Below are 22,875 nucleotides of genomic sequence, written 5' to 3'. Positions count from 1 at the left end.
AGATGCAGACCATAAGAAAGAAATTGAGAGAAGAAAAAATTCAGGGGCCACTTTGGCTCTCTAGAGTGCTGCAAGGCGAAAGCCTTCCCTGGCGCACTGTTTGGCGGATGCCTTGCGCCACCTGTCGGAGTGGACGACAACTATTTTTTATTAGTTGTCCTCTGCTCCAAAAGGCGGCGCCAGGCATCCGTGGGTGACCTTATTACTTCGAATCCGCACACTCAAACGTCATAACCATTTCGACCAACTGAAAAGCGTGACACCTCTGCTGACAACCTTCTGTTGACAATGATGAGGCACTAAAGGCTTTCGCCTTAATGAGATGTAGTTGAGGCGGGCATGGCAGACTCTCAGGTTAAGAAGACAAACTTGTCAGGAAAGCACCGCTGACTCTTGACTCTCGGTAATCGAAACTCAAAGGGGAATGAAATTCTGTTTCAATTAAGCAAGTCAGAAATAACAAGACTCCATCGCATATAACAATTATTTCGTACCAGTACACACCTATGGGGCTGAAACATTGGAAGTTAACATGATGGCACAGTGATCAGAACCTCCTCCTTCTATAGACCTCTTGCATTGCCCAGGGGACGCTGCGAAAATGGTGCTAAAGAGCGCCCTCTGCCCTCGGCTGGGTAGTACCGGGCTCTGGCGTCTGCTTCAGAAAGCACGTTGGCAGTATGGACCTGCGACTTTCGCTTGCGCTGCGCCATGGCCTACAGCGAATATCGGGCGTCGAAGATTTTTTCAGGGCTGGCACGCTGTGTAAAGGGAAAAAATTATGCAACGCCAAGTACGTGTACTCTGTCCAAGAAGTAAGAAGTTTCAGCGCGGTGTCATTCGCAAGTGAAGAGAGTCACGTACGAAGTTGAACTTCAGGTAAGGTCTGCACGCTTTGAGATTCAAGCGCATCAACGCGATTAAATGCTTGCAATATATGAAATCGCAGCAGCGCTAAACAGACATGTATACGGGACTGCTCGAGCGCAGGACGGTACACGCCGCGCCAGCAGCGGTCTTTCAGCATGCCACGAAACGGTGGGCCTCCTGCAGTCTTTGTTCACTGCATCTCGCTAAACAAGTAGTCATGCCTGCTTTGTAGTAGCCGCCATCTGTTCCTTCAGCAAATGCTAACATGATGCAATGCATATATGAGGTCGCAGCCGAATAACGCTGCAGTGCGAGCTTGTGCGCTGCGCGCTTGATGTCGTTTTCTTGATGTAGCTTTTCATCCTTAAAACGACATCGCTCGAACACGTTCGCTGTTATCAGTGATGCCGCGCTTCCACATACGTGCTGGTTTGAGGTCGACAATGTGCACATTTCACTCTCCACGCTGGGCTGCTCGTAGTGGGAAGCGAATTCGCACCTAATCAACCCGCCCATTTGTGGTCTTTTTCACGCACCTGGCCACCTCACCACGTTGCATCGGTCGAATTGTCAATTGTCTCAGTGGCCGGGTCTCCTAGTCCTGAATCGCCAACCATGCCTGCTGCTATGTCGATTTGCCTTAATAGTGATTATCTGAATGAGATGTTCACATGGCATATGAATTATACCGTGCATTTTTTTTTGTGCTCTTTGCTGTGTTGTCCATTCCCTTAATATGATCTTTGAATTATGCTGTTCGTTTCTCACATTTTGCTGCTTCCCTGTTGCGCATTCCCTACTGTTTGGTGATTTTCATGGTACACTTTTATTGCTTCCTTGGTCCAACTGCCTATGTAGGGATGTACTAGACAAGTTGTGTTGTAGAATGCATAAATTCTCATTCTACGCCTGCATATGCGGCTGCTCGCTACATATACATTTTTTGAGAGAGGTAAGCACCAAAAGAAGACTTTTTTGTCTTTTTTTGGTGCTTGCCTATCTCAAAGAATGTATAACCAGATAGCTCAGCACCAAGTTTTACTAACACTACATATACATTTCAGCTTTCATCTCAGCGTGACATAATCACTAGCAAATGCACATGCAAGGCTGGCTTGGGCAAATGCAAGCATGCTGCTGCTGTGGTGCTGTGGGTGAATGAGTTCCAGCCGGCAACATGTACAGAGGTTCCACAAACCTGGGGCCGCCCTTCACAGAAGCCGAATATAGATGCCAGAGAATCTGTTGAAGACCTGTTCGGTTGTAAGTTTTACCATTTGTCTTTGGACAGGTACTCTTTTTTATACGTGCAGCTTATGGCTACACATATGTAGTATTATACTGTCTGTTGACATCAACTCAGGTATATTATCTTCTATCTACCCATGTCGCAGGTCCGAAGAAGATATTCATTAGAGGTACATGCCCCAACCGGGTTCCCCCATCATACAGCTATGAACATTTTTCGGAAATAGCCTGTCCTCACAATGACATCCAAAAAATAGCTTTAATGAGTGCCTCACAAAAAGATGAGAATAGGAGTGTTTCAATAAGTAAAGAAGCAGCTTTGCAAAATTCTCACCTTTCAAGTCTACAAAAAATGATAGCATGGGAGGCAGACATGCCTGTGTACAATGTAATGGCAGCAGCCTCTAAGACACCAAGCGTGCTGACCATATCACGATGCAACCTCACCACACAAATGACTGGAAAAGAAACAGAGTTCTTTTCTTCTAAAGTGCTGTGTTCCAAAGAGAATGCCGAGGAGATTGCTGTGGGTACAGTCCTGCAGGCTGGCTGCAAAAGGTAAGTCAGCTGAGATATCAATACAATGTTTGTGATTTTACTACACTGTAGCATTTTAAAAGATCATTATAATGCGTAAAATAGGCAGAAAATGGAAAAGTGTTTCATTGTCACTGTTTGCGCAGGTGGCACTATGAACGCAGGATCCGGCTGTCAAGTTCAATCGCCCATTCAGTTGTCGCTAGAAGGCTACCACTAGACACTCTTGGCGAACAAATTATGCACAGGAAGCCTTTCTTTGGGAAGGCAGTTATGCACGGTAAACTGAATGCAGCATGTAAATTGTAATGAGCTGATTTTAGACTGGTGCGCAAAATGTTGTAAATTCCTTCATTTCCTTAGGACGAAAGACTGAAGCTGTAGCCAGGGAACAGTTCGAGCAGAAAACCGGAGTGACTGTTTTGCAGGTAAGCTGTGAGCTGCATGAAATTCTCTTATGTTAGAAAAATTGGTATGTGAGTTGCAATGACTACCACAAATTTCCAGATGAGTACATATACAACTGTTTTTTTTTTTTCAGTAGCACTACATCAGAAAACTTTTTTCTGTTTGAATGTCACGAAGTGTGGATGAAAGCGTAACTCATTAGTTCATAAAACCAAAAAAAGCAATCAAATAAAAGATGCCAATTTTAAATGCAGGTTAGCACTGCCAAAATGATATGCTTACCACCAGCATATCTGGCAGTCTTCATTATATGTTGCATTCCAGCACCTACAATGTAAAATAAGAGTAGCAGGTCCCTTTTTGGCAGAACGATCGAATGCAGTGATGCTTCTAAATACATTATGTAAAAAGCAGGCCCGCAGTCCGAAGTCAGAATGTTTTACCGTCTTTCTTCATTGAAAGATTGAATGGCATAATGCCTTTGACCGCGATGTAATAAATTGTGAACAGTTTTGTTAGGGAAGTGCAGATTGAAAGCCTTTTGTATCAGTTACGCATAAAAACAGCTTGGAATGTGGCATATTCTGCACTACAAACTCTCAACAATTACAACTTCAGGTTGGGCTCATTGTGCACCTGAAGCAGCCATGGCTGTGTGCCAGCCCCGACGGACTTTTCAAGTATGGAGACCAGACAACGCTGCTGGAGATAAAGTGCCCATACTCCAGGAAAGACGATGTACTTATCGACCACAATAATGAAGTAAGCTTCATCAAGTACATTGTGTACAGAGATGGGCACTTGGCAGTCAACAAGCGTCATCAGTATTACACACAAGTTCAAACTGCGATGTATGTAACGAACACAACACAGTGCTTTTTTGTTGTTTACACTTCCAAGCAAACTGTGACGATTGTTGTTGAGCGTGATGAGCACTTTTTGTCAGAAGCAATTCCCAGGCTCGAACATTTTTATTTTAATTTCTACATTAAGCACCTTGTTTAAGGTTCATTTGCTGCATTCACTTATCTCACAGGTGTTCGCAGTGGAGTGGAAGCCAGCATGTGTCAACGGCTTCCAGACTTGTTGCATTGGCTTTTGAGTATGTGAGGTGAGTACACCTATAGAAGCAGTCATTTCACACGTGTATGCTTCTTCAAACAGTGGAAAAAAACTCAGACACGCAGGAAAGGAAATACTCAGCGCTGTGCATGTCCTCTCCTGTGTGCGTCTGGATATTCTTGCTCTGTTTTGAGAACTGTGCATAACCAACTAGACTGCGCATGTACCCTTGTAAGCCTCAAACGTGTAGCCTCTAATACACTGCTAACCACTTTTGATGTTAGTTTGTATAGACCTTGTCTGGCTTCTCAAGAGTTGAAGCAAGATGTGCTGATGTGCGTAGGGGGCAAGTATTTATATCAGTGTAGAGGTACGTGAGAAATGTTTGTGCTGTGATATTTTTTGCATTGCAGATTGATGCCAAGGTTTTAAAATAAATTGTTTTTATTACATGTCCAGCTTCACAATGTTCACTGCTGCCAGCCTGTTGACTCATACTTAGCAGAGAGCCAGTGCATGCACAGGAGCTAGCTCATAAGACACATGCAATGCCTGCAGTTTTACAGTGCAGGCTTTTCTTAGTCTTTCCTCACTTTCACAATGACAACAATGTCTACAGCACAGACCACCCGACATGATTGAATAACATGCAATGACGTGCATAGTGTCAGCTCATGTTATGGTAACGCACATCACAGCCCTCTGGCCTGCATCCACTAATATCACATATGTCACTGCAACACGCCATGGCAATGTGCTATGCTGAGAGCTCTCAACACAGTAACGTCGCATACATGCTCTATACCAAAGAAAACGGCAAATACTGATGAATAAGGCATATTGTTGCCACCACAGATAACTACCACTAAACCTACACAGAGGTAACCATCATATGAATGCAGCTATACAAACTGACACCCAATGTGTTTGAACCCATCGACAGATATGAGACGCAATCTGTCAATAGCACTGTGGTCGCCCATGCTGCCAGAAAGTATTCTCACTCCCCTGCTGCTTAATTCCCTCTAACTAAACACTATTTCCCACAATTCCTTTCTCCGATTGCATCAGCCCGCAATGAAACAATCCTGCAAGTTTTTTTTCTTTTTGGAACTTAAGTTGGGCCTAGGCAAGAATGAAAACTAAGTTGATGTGGTACTGTGCACTAATGTACCACACCTTCCAGCATGCACAAAGCTTAATTATTTATCATAACACCCACAGTGTCATTGAGTGGCACTGCAGTGGAGAGGTTGAAAACAAAAAAAATACACAGAAAACCACTGCAGATTAGGGAAAAAAATAAAGTTCTGGCTGTAACAACACATGTACACATAAATATCATGGCAAGAAAAGACTATGCATCATTAGACAATATGGGCACTACCTGTTCAGGCATCTTTTTGCATTTGGAAGAACATGGAACAAAATCCCTGCTGTAGTGGCTAAATTTCAACAAAGGCAAAATGCAAACACACCAGCCTACTGTGCATAATAAAGAACTCCAGATGGCAAGAATTAATCTAGTGCCCTCTAAGACGGTGTCTTTCACAGGATATCAGCAGCTTTCGAACATTAAGTCATATATACATTAAAGCGCCTAAGGAAACACCACAGCTATTTAAAGGTGCATTGAAGAGGAATCTGAACTCGTCTTTTTGCCTCGGGAAACTGCGACTTATTGCCCTCTATGGCCGATTTCCCTAATTAAATCGAATTAACGTCTGGCTCCCGCCTTTATTTTTCGAATTCTCCCTGTACGGTGGGCGGAGTCGACCAACACGTGGAGCGCCTTTTCAGCCAGCTCCGTGGAGGCTTTGCTTTCACTTTACTTTGTTTTTTAGGTTTCCGTGAATAAACAGTTTCATTTGCAGATAATATAGCCGCAATATAAGCCCGCAGAAATAAAAATACGCGCAGACTGTTTGCTTCTAAGGATTACTACGTATCACTCCGCCAATGGCAGAGCGGCAAGCCGCCACGGGACTGGGTGAAAGGCACTCCACGCGTTGGTCGACTCCGCCCACCATGCGGGGAGAATTAAAAAAAAAAAGGCGGGAGCCGGACGTTAATTCGATTTAATGAGGGAAATCGGCCACACAGGGCAATAAATCGAGGTTTCTAAGAATGCTAGGAACGTGTAGATGGAGTTCCCGCGGCAGAAAGACGAGTTCAGATTCCTCTTCACTACACCTTTAAGTTCAAATTAAAAGGCCACATTCTTGTCATTGTACTTATGTCATTGCAATTATATGAGGTTGAAGGTTTGCTAAAACACAGCACATATGGAAAACTTCCTTCATAGATGAAATAAGTGAAATTGGAACTTCGGATTTCAGGATTCCGTAAAGCTTAATTCTTTGGATCACCCTTTCAACATGAATTCGCACAGATGCAATTCTGTAGGTTTGTTCCATTTCTTCAGGAGAAAATGGGACGCCACTTCCAGCTGAAAAGGGCGGCATTATCATTACTACTCCTTTGTTAGCAAGTTGTGTACGAATGCCAGGGAAACCTTTGTCCGACAATATCATGTCGTCTGGTTCAATGAGCTGCAGAAAACCAGACTCAAGAGTGATTTGTGTGTCAGAGCATCGTCCACCGAAAGGCTCAGAAGCAAAAACTACCATTCCATTAGGAATAATTGCAACTAAAAATTTAAGTGTGTAACAGCCCTTGTATGAAGAAAACAGCATGTGCTGCTGCCGAACTTCTGACGGCGTCTCAGTTTTAACTTCGGTGCAGTCAATGATCAGAGTGCACTGCGGGTAATTTTTCTTGAAGCATTCAGGCTGTGCAAGTTTTATGTCTTCAATAGGGGGCTTATAAATCCAATCTTTTGTTATTTTTGCCAGTGTGTTGAGAACTGAATAAAAAATACGGCAGGCAGTGCTCTCATGCACCCCAAACATGACACCAATGGCGGTAAAAGATACTCCGAGTTTCATTTTCATAAGAAACATCAGAAGTTTGTTCTCAACTGTGACATCAGTTGCTCTTTCCCGGACAGTTGGTAAAAGATTAAGCAATAATGAAAACACATTGCTGTCCACCCCACACAAACTTCGTAATGCATCGGGGGCACTTACAATGCTTTCAAAACCCGCGAAGTAGCAAACCCTCAAGTGCGGGCCAACTGCACGTGTCACCGTCTGCTGGTCATCAGTTTGGGATGACCTTTCACGTCGCTGGGTGCCTGCAGAAGAGGCAAGCCGTCTTTCGGAGGTGTGGGGTGGCAGGCTTCATCACCTTGAGTTGATGCCGTGGGAAAGCCTCCATGTACATCTGCTCTTGTGTGGTCATCAAGAACCTCGGTGCAGTCGGAACACTCTGGGTTGATGGCTGCATGGTAAGTAAAAGGGGCAAAAATGTAAAGACTTCAATAAGTACAGGTTTGTAATGTAAAGGAGGTGATAATGTTCAGAAATGCAAAATTATACATCAACAACGCAAGTAGTTCTGCTTAGAAAAATTTTATGCTTACATCTTCGTTTCTCTCGTCGAAGATTTCCTCGGACGCAGTTTTCATATCTGGGACGTTGCTCCCAGCAGCGCAGAAACTCTGCTTAAGGCCCCTTTTCCGCCACCTAAACGTTTGGAATGACGAGAAAAAAAAATCAATTGAAGTACTAAAATCTGACGCTTAACTGCAGCAGACGGCAGCAGACGAAACAGGAGTCATCTGGAAGCACTACAGAGCACAACAGCAGCAGCAGCCGACGCTCCCTACCACAGGATAACCAGCGGATCACCTGGCGCATAAAACGGCCTACTCACCTCTGAAACCGTTCCAAGTGACTTGAAGAGTCGGGCAGATGAGGCCGGCTGTAGACCGCGGGGAAGATTGTGGGGACATATGCGGGATGACTGGCCGAATCGTTTTTCTCGTTACCCACAAAGTGGCGACTGCATATTCTGGTGTTCGGCACTGCATCCCACGGTTTGCCGTCCGGTCTGCATGTGCAAAAAGAACGAATTTCAGCAACGCGGATAACCAAACAAACATCAAGGCAGGCGAAGCAGCCAGCACAACGCGAAGGTTCGCTTACTCAGTGCGTCGAACTGCAGCTATCCAGCGCGCCCGGCGCTCCGCTTCGTGAGACCTTGAAGGAAAACGATGGAATTTCACACTTGGATCCAGACCTTCTTGCTCGTGGCAGCCCACGACGCAGCAGTACCGACGGTGACGCTTTTTGGAGACTGAGCGAGGTCTCTCGGGCGGATCAGCGTCGTCGATTCCTTCTGCTGCCTGCATTTCGTCCAAAGGCACACGGAGCGTCGGTTTTCCAAAACTAAGCCACGGCCGGGCCGCGGCGTGGTCGGTCAGAAGTGACGAGCCTTGTTGCACTCACAACAGCGTAGAAAAACGTGCTAATCGACGCAAAACGCAGGCTAGAAATGAGTGCCGCCACAGCCAGGCCTCACTACTGACCCAACGTGGTACTACCCAGCCAACTTTTCCTTGCCGCCACCAGGCGCCGCCACGTTACCTCAAACTCCAGCACAAGAGGCCCATGGTGGCTACCGTGTGGGTTCTTCCCGTGGTAGCTGCCTTCTGGCCTCTCCCTCCCTCACCTAAAAAAAAAGAGGGGATCTTCCCCTCTCCACTTTACCCCCTGATACTATGGCAGGTGACAGGTCGTTGGCAGATGGCAGCTGACAGGTGTTGTACACAACACTACAAAACACTACGACACCGGACACCGCTTTATCTTCATGGTGGGGCTTCAAATTGCTAATGCGTTAAAAATTGATAGGGGCTTAACATAGTTCAATCAAGTAGACCTGTGAAAGCAGGTATTCATTCTTCATATGGAGGGGGCACTTAAACTCCGCCTTAGGGGTGTGGCATGATATCTATAGTGGGTTAATGCCCATGTATGCTGAATTGGCAATTCCCACTTAAGATTCACAGATGGCGGCGAGCCCTCATATACCACCACCAGCGCAGCGGTTAAGCGATGCGCCACTGCACTGGTAGGTGGCTGTTTCTATCCCAGACACCCGTCGGGATTTCGTGACCCATGTTGCTCTTCCCGAGCAACCTCTCGTGCAGATGGCATGACGCTTGTCCGAACTTACCTGAGCTTACCCAAGTTACTACACGAACTTACCCGATTAACTCGTGTAAGCTCGTATAGTAACTCAGGTTGCTAGGCAACGGTACAAGATCGTACATGCCGTTTTTGCCAATACACTTGTGGTGTTAGGTTGTGGTTAAGCGTTTGGTTTAGCCGGCATGACGCCGTCATGAGCTGTGAAACCCAACGCCTGTGCAAGGGTGGTGCCTTCTGGGTGAGAAGGCGACAGGCGGCGCCATCTGTTGGAGCGCAGCTGAAGCGGTTGCTAGGCAACGGCGACTCAAGGTCGTTTGGTAGCCGCACCGCCACGAGCATACGCCACGAGCCGAGCTTGGCTCCACTAGTGTTGCTTTCGCAACAAAACTCCCCAGTTAAAGGTGCACTGAAGAGGATTCTGAACTTGTTTTTTTGCCGCGGGAACTCGATCTACACGTTCTCAGCTTCCTTAGACACTTCGATTTATTGCCCTGTGTGGCCGATTTCACTAATTAAATCGAATTAACGTCCGGCTCCCGCCTTTACTTTTTTAATTCTCCCTCGTACGATGGGCGGAGTCGACCAATGCGTGAAGTTCCTTTCAGCCAGCTCCGTGGAGGCTTTGCTTTCGCTTTATTTTGTTTTTTAGGTTTCCATGAATAAATAGGTTCATTCGCAGATAATATAGCCGCAAAATAAGCCCGCAGAAATAAAAATACGCGCAAACTATTTGCTACTACGGACTACTACATATTACTCCGCCGATGGCAGAGCGGCAAGCCGCCACAGGACTGGCTGAAAGGCACTCCACGCGTTGGTCGACTCCGCCCACCGTACGAGAGAGAATTAAAAAAATAAAGGGCGGGAGCCGGACGTTAATTCGGTTTAATTTGTGGGATCGTCAACACCACAGTGACGGTGTGCTCATTAGGTGGCACTTCGCCCACATATCGCGGGTTCGGGCCGGAGCAAGCTGAGGGCACTGCCAGCGCTTGGTGCGCGCCTGCGCTCTCGCTCCGAAGGAAGGAAGGCGCAGTTATTTAAGGGCACGAGTGTTTATTACACAGAGAGCTGCATTACATAACACTGCACTAATCCCCAGACCTCGGTGCAACCCATAGCCCCGCCGCAGCACCCGAAAGCGGGCCCGCGGAGCCGTGCGCGCAAAGCAAAGACTACATACACACGGGACAGCACAGCTAAGGGCGATCGCATGCCGCGCGGCCAACCAAAGGGGTTAAATCACGCGCAGCGCAAAACGAGGAAGGATGGGGTAAACGCGGAGCACATCTTGACGACGCAGGTCGCACATCGATGGCTCATCGCGCGTCGTCACCGGCAATGGCCGGCGATGACGGAGAACCAGCCAAATCAGGCCCTCCCGAATCCGGAGCGCGTCGGCCCCGCACAGGCGGGCTACACGACTCCGGAAGTTCGGGCCTGGACTCAAGCATACATACTAGATGCGCACGTCAAAGCACCCGCGTTCTTGGGCCCCCGGCAAAGGCCGGGGCACCCGGGAGCCAAACTCTACGCACCTTTCTGCTGCCCGAGTCGGTGGCGATCTCTCCGTTCATTTCCCGCTCGGGACCTCTCGCCGAAACAACGCCCCCAACTGTCACTCGGTGTGACCCAATAGGGAAGCGAGGTCGAAGCGGGAAGAACGGAAGGGAGGGTGATTTACTGCGGTTCTCGGAAGAGCTTCCCTTGCAAAGGAGGACAAGCAGCGCGGCTGCCCCCATTCCGCTCGCGGACACCCCACGGGGGGTCTCTCTAACGAACGAAACGGCAGAAGCGGGCGCACACTCGGGTAGCCCAAGAAGCTCAATCCCCACATCCCCCTCTTCTTAAATGCCCCCGTCTCTCTGAAAACAGAGCGACGGTCACTCCACACAGCACAGTATTCCTTTCGCTAGCATCAATGAGCTACCAGCCTTTCGCCATACCTCCAGCCCTTAAACACACCCATACAACAACATTACTGAGAATTCTAATCACAAAACATCAGGCATTCGACACTACGCAATAAAGGCACAAAAGTATTCGCGCCTTACAAAATTACAAATGCGGTCACTCGAACATCACATAATCAATGCACTCTGTATACATAAATCATAGCTATACATCATTACATAAGTTAAAATCTGACATAGATATACGTGCGTCCATGCTGTCACAATGATCAGAACGCGCACGACAGGGCGCCGGAAAACTTTCCACACAACTAGCCGCCGGAGCCGATATCTCCGACGGAATCGGTCGGTCGTGATGAACGGCAACCGATATGCTCCGGAAGCAGCTCACCCCGGCGTCGTCGCGCCGCGATGGCGGTCCTCTCCAGGCACCCGATGCTCTGAAGACGGTGTCCCAGCAGTGCTACGGTGCGGACAGCCCCGCACAGGTTGCCTCTGAAGTTCCGCTGATTCGGCCTTGGCACATACCGCCGAGCCTGGGACTCGCGCACACGCACTCAAAGAACCAGGAAGCGGCGGCAGGTGTCCCAAAACTAAAGCATAAACATGGCAACTCCATGGCCCTTGTCCACGGCAAGGCTCCTGACGGTCAATAATACCACTCAACAAGAAAAAGTATTTACAAACTGTTACGTCCTTTATTGCTGGTGGCAGGGTACAGACTGGCGGGAAAGCCGCCAACACGTGACACATGGTAGCTCAGGGTTGCTTGGCCCTAAAGATTGTCCCGCTATAACACTCCTCCCCCCTACGTCACGAAGTCCTTCAGATACGCAGGGCGGCTGCGTTGGCGCTGTGGTCGCTGGACTTGAAGGGAAGCACTCGCTTCACGGTCCTCACCACAGGAAGCAGATTCGGTACTGGGCGCTGCAGCCTCCTCCAGTCTTTCTCCTTGGTCCCGTCTTCCAGGGTCCTCTAGGCTTGAAGGAATGCCAAGCCCGGAACACCCTGCCGGGGAAGCAACCAGCGGTTCCTCCTCTTCACACATCCCAGAAGCGAAACTGTCCAATGCGTAGCTGGCAGAACGACTTCTGAGTTGGTCAACATGACGTCTCCATCGACGACCGTCCTTGGTGACGACCAAGTACGACACTGGTCCTGTGACAGCATCCACAATGCCCGGCAACCACTTGGACCCATAGAGATAGTTGCGCACAAACACTCGATCCCCCACATCAAACAGTCGCACTGCCTGGCTACGGCGCTGCATCACCTGCTCTTGTTTCTGCTGCACACTGGACTGCAGGTCAGGATGCAGACGCTCTAACACAGTTGAAAGTTTCCTGCCCATTAGCAATTCGGCCGGGCTCTTGCCTGTTGTAGCATGAGGCAGGATATGCTGGGTCATTAAAAACCTAGCCAGACGTGTGTCGATATCGCCTCCAACCATTCGCTTGAGTACTCCCTTGGTTTCGCGCACCATGCGTTCTGCTTGACCATTCGAAGAAGGGTGATATGGGGCAACGGTCACATGTCGGATTTGATTCCGGCACATGAAGTCTCTGAACTCCTCCGAACAAAAGGCAGTGCCATTATCAGAAACAACAGTTTCTGGAATGCCATGGGTAGCAAAAAGGAAACGAAGCTTCGCACAAACTGTAGCTGTCGACATGGAATTCATCCGGCACACTTCCAACCACTTTGAGTGAGAGTCCACCACAATGAGGAAAACTTTGCCTTGGAAGGGCCCAGCAAAATCGATGTGTAGTCTTGTCCAAGGACGCTTGGTGAATTCCCAAGGGTGAATCTTTGCAGCTGCTGGCGCAGACCTGGATTCCTGACAACGTGCACAGTCTCTCACCTTCTGCTCAACATCTCTGTCGATTCCTGGCCACCACACGGCTCCTCTGGCAAGCCCCTTCATCTTGACAATTCCTGGATGAGCTGTGTGAAGAATGTCCATGACATACGGTCGAGCTGGCTCTGGAATGACCACACGACTGCCCCACAGCAAACAACCTTGGTACACCGACAGTTCATGCTTGCGGCTCACAAACGCTGCAAACTCTTCTGGCAGCTTACCCTCTGGCCACCCATGCTGCACCCAATTGCAGACTCTAGCCAACAGCTTATCCCTTGACGTGAATCTTGCCACCTTCCTCGAGTTCCATGCTACTTCCGGCGCCATTTCCAGCATCCCTACTTCCCAAAGACGCTGCTCCTCTTCCTCTGCCCTACTGGCTCTCAGTGGTAAACGACTGAATGCATCAGCATTGGAAAGCTTCTCCGCTGGTCGATACTCAATTTCATAGTCATAAGCCGATAACATGAGGGTCCAACGCAGCATCCGTGGTGATAGCACCTGGGGAATGGGCTTGGCATGGTGCAACAGTCCTAAGAGAGGTTTGTGGTCTGTCACAATTTTGAAATGTCTCCCATATAGAAACTGATGATACTTCTTTATGCCAAAGCCGATGGCGAGCGCTTCTCGGTCTGTCTGGGCATAATTCCGTTCTGCCGCACTCATAGTTCTCGACGCATATGCAACCGGTCTCTCGCTGCCATCTTCGCACACATGACTCAACACAGCACCCAGTCCGTACGGGGATGCGTCACAGGCCAGCACTAGGGGTTTGTTGACATCATAGTGCACCAGAACATGCGATGACTGCAGCAGATCTTTCGCCTGGCAAAATGCTTCTGCCTCAGCTTCCATCCAACGCCACTCGCGACCCTTGTCCAACAGCCGGTATAGTGGCTCCAAGGCATGAGCTGCTCCTTTAAGAAACTTGTTGTAAAAGTTCAGAGCTCCTAAAAAGGCTTGAAGTTCCTTTTTGCATGTCGGCTCTGGGGCCTTGTGAATAGCACGCACCTTGTCTTCTGTCGGCTGCACACCTGCAGAGTTCACACGGAATCCCAAGTAACACACTTCCTCAACACCAAATTGACATTTGTCAAACTTTAGTCGCAGACCGTCTTCATGAATTCTTTTGAGCACTTCTTGTAAACGAGCATTGTGCTGCACCTCATCCCTTCCACCGATCAAGATGTCATCCAAGAACACAAGAACACCATCAATTCCATGCAACAGTTCTTCCATGTACCTCTGAAAGATAGCCACTGCCACTGCCACGCCAAATTGAAGACGGGTTACGCGGAACAGTCCCCGATGTGTTGTAACCGTCAACAAGTCAGCTGTTTCTTCATCAACAGTCTTCTGTTGATACGCCTGTCCGAGGTCTAGCCTTGAAAACTTCGAGCAACCTGCCAGCCTGGCAAACAGCTGCTCCGGTGTCGGCAGGGGATACGTCTCCCACTGCACTACACGATTGACTGTGCTCTTGTAGTCCCCACAGATCCTTATCGATCCATCTTTTTTGACAACTGGAACGACAGGTGTTGCCCACTTCGAGTGCCGCACAGGCTGGAAAATGCCTTGGCTCACTAACTTGTCCAGTGCTTCGTCCACCTTCGGTCTCAATGCAAACGGTACTTGTCGTGGCTTCAGAAATCGCGGCGGAGCTGCCGGGTTCACCTCTATGCGTACAGGAGGCCCTTTACTTGTCCCAAGTCCAGGCTCAAAGACTGAAGAATACTTCTTGAGCAAGGCTGTTGTTCCCCTACTGCCAGTTCGACTCGGCTCGTACACACTGTGAACACCACTCAGACTTATTCCCAAAGACTTGAACCAGTCCCGACCGAGAAGTCCGATACTAGCACCCTTAACCACCACCAATCGCAGGCGATGTTCCTGCCCCTTGAATTCCACCTTCACGGTCAGTTCACCCAACACTCGTAGTTCCTTGTTATTGTAAGCTCGGAGATGAAGAGTACTTGGGCGCAACGCCCTTTTCGATATTCGCAGCTTCTGCATAGTCCGGTCGTTGATGACTGAACACACTGCACCAGAGTCCACCTCCATCTCTAGGGGACTTCCGTTGACGCGCACTTCCACTCTCACGGCTGGCTCTTCACCAGACAGCACGAACACGTCGTAAACGTCCGACGCAGCATTCTTGTGACGGCCTCCACTGGCCCGTTTTTTGTTCTGAGAGTTGGGTTCAGCCGAAGCGCGAGCTGCCGCCTTCCTCCTGCATGCTCTCACTATGTGCCCTCGTTGCTTGCAGAAGTGGCACTGCACATTCATGAATGGGCAACTGCTTGGCGAATGCGCACCCTTGCAGCGGAAACATACGCTTGTGCTTCCAGGCGAACCAGCCTGCTTATGGGTACCCTCCTTGGCTGTCACTGGCGCAGAGACCTTCGCAACACACGGGTCGAAACGCTGCCCGCTCACGCTGCCAACTTCACACGATGCGGCACTGCCGCGAATTTGCTCGGTCTGTCGCTGCGCAGATTCCATTGCAATGGCTTTCTCCCGAGCTGTAGCAAACGTAAGCTCCGGCTCCACCAGCAACCGACGCTGAAGGGTCTCGCTTCGCACCCCGCACACTAGCCGGTCGCGCAACATGTCATCGAGCGACGCACCGAAATCGCAGTGTTCCGAGAGACGTCGCAATTCTGCGATGTAGTCGGCAATTGACTCACCGGGCTGCTGTTGACGTGTGCCAAACTTGAAACGCTGTACTGTCACCGACGGTCGCGGCGAGAAGTGGTTTGAGAGACGCCTGACGATCTCATCGTAGGCCACGGCCGACGGCGCATCCGGAGAACAAAGGGAGCGAACGATGGCATACGTTGCTGGGCCGCAAACGCTGCAGAGCGTTGCTCGCTTCTTCTCGTTACCGTCGATGTCGTTTGCTTGAAAGAAAAATTCGAGGCGCTCCAAATACAAGGGCCAAGACGTCGCCTCTGTTGGAACAAATTCTCCAATCGTGCCCAGCGCAGTTGCCATTTTTACCTCGTCGCCAATTATATGTTACGTCCTTTATTGCTGGTGGCAGGGTACAGACTGGCGGGAAAGCCGCCAACACGTGACACATGGTAGCTCAGGGTTGCTTGGCCCTAAAGATTGTCCCGCTATAACACAAACAAACACAATTTCCCCCACCCCAGCGGGCGAGCGCCCGACGACGCTACAATGGTCCGGGGTAAGGAGGATTGCGAGCAACTGAGACACTGACCGCGAGCACACACACATTCCGAAACATCGCTAACAAGCATACCCCTCAACGGCTTCTCGGCATACTCTTTTTTTTTTACTTTCTCTTCCCACATCTGGACCCCGTTCGACGGATTCATGCTCGCGCACACAGCCTCTCCGACATCTCTAGAAACACTTGGCGAACGAGAGGCGCAAACGGCAGCAGCTATGCGGCGACCAGGCATAGTGGAAAGGAGGAGGGCAGCGGCCCACGCACGGGGGAAAAGAAAGCTTTTCACCCCCCACAGCAACAGGCCCTCCCGGCTCTTCCGGGAAAAAAAAGGAACCCCGCACCTCCCCCGCACACTACCCTTCGCGCCACAATGAGACAAAGAAGCCCCTCTTCCGAAGTGACCGGAAACGCGGTTGCTTAACTACAATACTACACTGTACATAAGCGAGACAACAAAACACTTCAAAACGCATATTATACAGACGGGAAGTATTTAGCATGAAAATACACTTTGAAACATTCACGGCACTGTACAGAAACGAAACATGCATTCTTCCACTCACATATACGGGCTGAAGGCTCAGCGAAGTAGCTCGCTCCGGGAACACCGCGGAACGGCCTCGCCACGGCGAAGGCTGGTAAAGTCCGAGCTCAGCTCTCAACGGCAGATGTCCGATATCAAGCACGGGACAAAACACAAAAGTGAATGTCGTCTGAGGAGGCACCGAAGAGACAACCGAAAGCGGTCGTATGCTTCGGTTGTGCGCGCTTGCCAAAACGTGAAATCAATGGACCTCAGCATCAGCTATCTCGCTCACAAAAGTAAGCGATCAAGTCGGCAGCGTAATTCGACTTCTCCGCGCGCTACAGAGGACACGAGAAAGAGGAGAGAAAAACTGCGCGCAGAAAGGAAAGATCCTTTCGCGCCATCTCGACCCTGTCTCTCGCCGCGGAACAAAGGTTCGCGGGTATCGCTAGGGTTGATTCGGTGGCTCGGCTCTCAACACCTCGAAAGCGAGAACGAGTGCCTTCCCGCGGTAAATCTGCGTTACTAACAATCAACAGCCATGGGTCGTGACGGAACTTCGTTAATTTAGAAAGAGATGCTGCGACGCTGTTGGGTGGACCCGATATTCCAGCACGAGCCGTCATGACCCATCAGGGCAAGCCCCGGGGACGCCAGTTCCGTCTGGCTTCGGCCCCTCGGCGCACGCTGCAATACAAGCTAGCGTTCCGGCGCCAGGTCTCTCTCAAGAGACAGAATTCCACGACCTCATGCGCGCGACGCAATACCAGCGACTTTCCGACGCATTGTCTCCCTGAGACTACCGTGAATTCTAAACGCGAAAGGGGTCACCGCGCTGGGCCCTGAAAAGCTCTTTGGGCTGGAGATAATCCTAGCTACTCCCGAGGAGTCCGGCCAGTTTTGCCACCCTTACATAGCGTCTTACCAAGCCAGGCCTCTGCTCTGCCACTCGGCGCGGCGCGGGGATGCTCGTATACGCGTAGTCCCCTTCGGCGCCAGCGCGATAGCAACCAGGCAAAAGGCGGCTGACTGAATTGCTTTAGTTCCGAATAAAGGTTCCTTTCTCACGCATCCATCGACCCAAAATTACGAATTCGCACGTTTGCTAACCGATCCCAACTACCCGCAACGGAGGATAGAAAGGCTTCTCATGCGCGTTACGACCTGGCTTAACTAGCCCTGAAGCTTGCAACAGAATGCAGTAACTACAAAGGTAGGAACTGCCCCATGTTGGTGCGCCAATTATGTGGGATCGTCATCACCCGAGTGTGACCGTGTGCTCATTAGGTGGCACTTCGCCCACATATCGCGGGTTCGGGCCGGAGCAAGCTGAGGGCACTGCCAGCGCTTGGTGCGCGCCTACGCTCTCGCTCCGAAGGAAGGAAGGCGCAGTTATTTAAGAGCACGAGTGTTTATTACACAGAGAGCTGCATTACATAACAATGCACTAATCCCCAGACCTCGGTGCAACCCATAGCCCCGCCGCAGCACCCGAAAGCGGGCCCGCGGAGCCGCGCGTGCAAAGCAAAGACTACATACACGCGGGACAGCACAGCTAAGGGCGATCGCATGCCACGCGGCCAACCAAAGGGGTTAAATCACGCGCAGCGCAAAACGAGGAAGGATGGGGTAAACGCGGAGCACATCTTGACGACGCAGGTCGCACATCGATGGCTCATCGCGCGTCGTCACCAGCAATGGCCGGCGATGACGGAGAACCAGCCAAATCAGGCCCTCCCGAATCCGGAGCGCGTCGGCCCCGCACAGGCGGGCTACACGACTCCGGAAGTTCGGGCCTGGACTCAAGCATACATACTAGATGCGCACGTCAAAGCACCCGCGTTCTTGGGCCCCCGGCAAAGGCCGGGGCACCCGGGAGCCAAACTCTACGCACCTTTCTGCTGCCCGAGTCGGTGGCGACCTCTCCGTTCATTTCCCGCTCGGGACCTCTCGCCGAAACAACGCCCCCAACTGTCACTCGGTGTGACCCAATAGGGAAGCTAGGTCGAAGCGGGAAGAACGGAAGGGAGGGTGATTTACTGCGGTTCTCGGAAGAGCTTCCCTTGCAAGGGAGGACAAGCAGCGCGGCTGCCCGCATTCCGCTCGCGGACACCCCACGGGGGGTCTCTCTAACGAACGAAACGGCAGAAGCGGGCGCACACTCGGGTAGCCCAAGAAGCTCAATCCCCACAAATTACGGAAATCGGTCATACAGGGCAATAAGTCGCAGTTTCTAAGAATGCTCGGAGCGTGTAGATCGAGTTTCCGCGGCAAAAAGACGAGTTCAGATTCCTCTTCAGTGCACCTTTAAGGGTTTAAAGTTGGCATTTTCGCCCTTCAGTGTGAACCACTGGATGACAGCCTCACCTGCAGATAGCTGGAACAGGTGAAGCGGAGGCCGCAGACATCGCACATGTAGGGCCGCTCGCCCGTGTGTATGCGCATGTGCGTGCGCAGGTTGCCCGCATACTTGTAGCTCTTGTTGCACTCGGGACAGGTGTTGTTGCCCATGCCATCGGGGCCTGCTGCACCGCCCGGCGTGTGCGTGGTCTGCACGTGCCGTCGCAGGAACTGGCTACGACCGAAGGTTTCTCCGCACTCCTCGCACGTGTACGGTGAGGCTGAGGTTGATCTCACCGAGTCACCCTGCTTGTTGCCGTTGCTCTTGTCGTCCTCTCCACCACTGGAATCGTTGTCCCCATTCTGAAACAGGCAATGCGGCAACACGTTGGCCTCCGCTTCATCTAAAGAACTTGAACCTGAGGCATGAACATGTAAAGGGCAAGATGCCAATGAGTAATTACTCCTTTATTAGAAATTTACTCCACCTTGGGGGATTCCCCTAAACATTTGACCAACACTGTTCCCACTTCGAGTTATTGATCAATTCGCTCTCGCCCTACCATAAGCTTGCCGTCCCGATTAGCTCAGTGGTAGAGCGACTGCTCCGGTGAAGCGGTTGTCCCGGGTTCGAACCCCGGGCCAGGACGAATTTTTCTTTAACTACGAAGTTTCTGAGAAAGCTGTATAGCTTTCCTTTGTAGCCGTATGGCTGCGCTCGGGTGGATGCCAATGAGTAATTACTCCCTTATTACAAGATTATCTCTTTCAGGCGCCATTTTTTGTTTTATTGAAATCAGTTATTTTTTTCACCTAAGTAGTATATTCAGGCCTCAAGAAAGGGAGTTTGTTAGTTTTGGAGCGTGAAGGACCAGCGTAAGTTTTTACGACGATGTGCAGAATTCCGTACAAAGTGTCAGATTTGTTAGAAATAGTATAATTGAATAATGGAATTGAGTGGGCGAGTTGGTTTTCCATCTTGACAGTGAAAGCGCTCAAAAGGACAAGGACGACAGAAAAGGAAAGACATTCAAAGCGCTTACTTTCAACTGATTTTTATTTCATGCGAAAAACAACTTTATACTCATGGTAATCACCTGCGCATGCTTACAAGAACATTACCAACGAGTGATAGCTGGCACATTCTTTCAGACAACCGGCATGCCCGATGTAAGATAGGACATCTCTTTATCCGACAACAAAACTGATGGAGCGCTTACGCGATCATCGCCCGCTCGTGCTATCTCAAGAGCCTCCACAATCTCTCTCGTTATTTGACATCTACTTTTAAAAAGTACCTCACACCTGTGAAAATCGGGACGGCAGCCTTCCTTGCTTTTCTTGCTTTTCCATTTGCACTTCAGACAATGGATACTCAAGTGCCCACCTCTTTTGTTTTCCACGTTGTAGCTATGCTCTCCTAACCTCTCATTTATGCATCTTCCCGTCTGTCCTATATAACATTTGCCACATTTCAAGGGCACCCTGTACACGACGCCTTCTACGCATCTTACAAATGGCTTTTGGTGCCTGATTGTGCAAGCAGCCTTTCCCTGGTTTCCAGAAGTGCTTTTCTTGCATAGGGCGCTCAACTTATTCGGGGCTGAAAACAAAACGTTTACATTTACCCTGTTGCCAATTTTTCTCAGGTTATGTGATAGCCTATGCTTATATGAAATAACAGCCAATTTTCTTTTTTCAGTTGTCTTATCCTGCTCTTGCTGGGTCGTAGTTTTCCTTTTTTTCCTCCTGAACAGTCCTTGGTTTGCTACAGTGTGTAAAAGGATGTATAGAGAAAGCTGGTGTCGTTGCCTTCCAGAATTCTGTGGGTGTGAGCGTTGGGGGTTTTTTGGAGCTGTTAAGCACCTATCTTAAATCTACATTTGTTAAGAGGGACGATGACCTGTTTTTACAAAAGCAAGGAATATGCATAGGATCCAGTGTTGCTCCTATTTTAAGTGACATCTTTTTATCTGAATGTGACCAAAGGCTTTTTGCCCGGTTTGAAGCACTAGGAGTGCTTAAGGTCTTTCGTTTTGTTGACGATTTTTTTATATTTTTAGACACCACTTGTATCCCCCTCGATGAGGCCGTGGGACGTATTTTAGATCATTTTTCAGATTGTTTATCTCCACTGGTCGTCACACATGAGCTGCCTGAAAACAATAGCATACGATTTCTTGACATCAGGTTAAAGTTTTTAGAAAATCACACTTGCTGGAGTTATCATCCTAGGGAAGGAAAAATGCCTTTGCCTTTCACTTCTGCGCATTCTAAGCTCATAAAACGAAACATAGCTCGTTTAGGGTTTCTAAACTGTATAAAAAAGTCATGCCCTCATGTGACTGAGGAGAGCCTGTTTCTGCAATCAAAAAGATTGCAAGACGCGGGTTATCCGCTTCATTTGCTGGTATCAGTGAACGAAGGACTGTTCAGGAGGAAAAAAAGGAAAACTACGACCCAGCAAGAGCAGGATAAGACAACTGAAAGAAGAAAATTGGCTGTTATTCCATATAAGCATAGGCTATCACATAACCTGAGAAAAATTGGCAACAGGGTAAATGTAAACGTTTTGTTTTCAGCCCCGAATAAGTTGAGCGCCCTATGCAAGAAAAGCACTTCTGGAAACCAGGGAAAGGCTGCTTGCACAATCAGGCACCAAAAGCCATTTGTAAGATGCGTAGAAGGCGTCGTGTACAGGGTGCCCTTGACATGTGGCAAATGTTATATAGGACAGACGGGAAGATGCATAAATGAGAGGTTAGGAGAGCATAGCTACAACGTGGAAAACAAAAGAGGTGGGCACTTGAGTATCCATTGTCTGAAGTGCAAATGGAAAAGCAAGAAAAGCAAGGAAGGCTGCCGTCCCGATTTTCACAGGTGTGAGGTACTTTTTAAAAGTAGATGTCAAATAACGAGAGAGATTGTGGAGGCTCTTGAGATAGCACGAGCGGGCGATGATCGCGTAAGCGCTCCATCAGTTTTGTTGTCGGATAAAGAGATGTCCTATCTTACATCGGGCATGCCGGTTGTCTGAAAGAATGTGCCAGCTATCACTCGTTGGTAATGTTCTTGTAAGCATGCGCAGGTGATTACCATGAGTATAAAGTTGTTTTTCGCATGAAATAAAAATCAGTTGAAAGTAAGCGCTTTGAATGTCTTTCCTTTTCTGTCGTCCTTGTCCTTTTGAGCGCTTTCACTGTCAAGATGGAAATAGTAACATCGAAATGTTCTCATGTGTCAGGTAAGCACCCCAGGAATCGTGGAGTCATTTTGCATTTTGTAGATGCTCACTACACCCGAAACTGAGCAAAAACAATCAATTTTCTCACTTGCAACAAAATCTGTCTGCAAAAAAATGGCGGAAAAAGTGCTACCTAGCTCACTGTTGAGCGAAATATTGCTTACTGCGCTCGCTACATGGCTCAAAAAAACCAACTTATTTGCGACAAGAAGGGTGCTCAATTCGACTGAAACAATGAAATCACTGCTAGGTGCACCAGTCTCTCAGAAAAAGCCGTGAGTTTGCTGCATACACGATTGTGTACAAAGCGCCCGAAAGGGTTATGATGTCTGTCCCAACCAGACAGACTTCTGTCGAATGTTTTCTTTTTAAGGGCTATGATGGCTTGATTTTTTTTTTTATTGGCACATCACAGCCTCTTCAACATACCCACAGAGATAAGTACCGGTGGCAACTCTCAAAACTGCAAGACAAGTCCTGGGGTGGAATTTTTATGCCACCTGCATGATGATGATGATGATGGATATGGTGCAAGGGCATCTGTGGTCAAAGAGCGCCATGACACAAGGCATTGTTCTTATACTCAAGGTGGGGTCCAGGACCCATTTTCCAA

At 49.2% G+C, this 22,875-nt stretch overlaps 1 protein-coding gene and 2 pseudogenes across 3 annotated transcripts in view; 1 reads left to right on the top strand and 2 right to left on the bottom strand.

Annotated features, from left to right (window-relative positions):
* Window positions 1–22,875, bottom strand: part of LOC149366622 (uncharacterized) — a 43,285-nt gene that overhangs the window by 5,380 nt on the left and 15,030 nt on the right. The window contains exon 8 of the mRNA XM_089551667.1: window positions 19,046–19,381. Coding sequence (XP_089407793.1) covers window positions 19,046–19,381 — 336 coding nt within the window. The remainder of the gene's footprint in view (window positions 1–19,045; window positions 19,382–22,875) is intronic.
* On the top strand, window positions 652–5,797 carry LOC149366624 (uncharacterized; annotated as a pseudogene). The gene is made up of 6 exons (XR_016283991.1): window positions 652–879; window positions 1,935–2,133; window positions 2,265–2,676; window positions 2,802–2,935; window positions 3,019–3,083; window positions 3,682–5,797. The product of XR_016283991.1 is annotated as an uncharacterized LOC149366624 (transcript).
* LOC149366623 (uncharacterized) lies at window positions 6,178–9,455 on the bottom strand (annotated as a pseudogene). Its single transcript, XR_016283990.1, has 4 exons — window positions 8,175–9,455; window positions 7,903–8,079; window positions 7,599–7,712; window positions 6,178–7,478 (listed from the first exon to the last, which is right to left on the bottom strand). The product of XR_016283990.1 is annotated as an uncharacterized LOC149366623 (transcript).

Source organism: Amblyomma mixtum, chromosome 1 (genome assembly GCF_055824585.1).
Source record: "Amblyomma mixtum isolate Tamu chromosome 1, ASM5582458v1, whole genome shotgun sequence".
Lineage (NCBI taxonomy): Eukaryota > Metazoa > Arthropoda > Arachnida > Ixodida > Ixodidae > Amblyomma > Amblyomma mixtum.
This window is presented reverse-complemented; position numbering and strand designations above follow the sequence as displayed.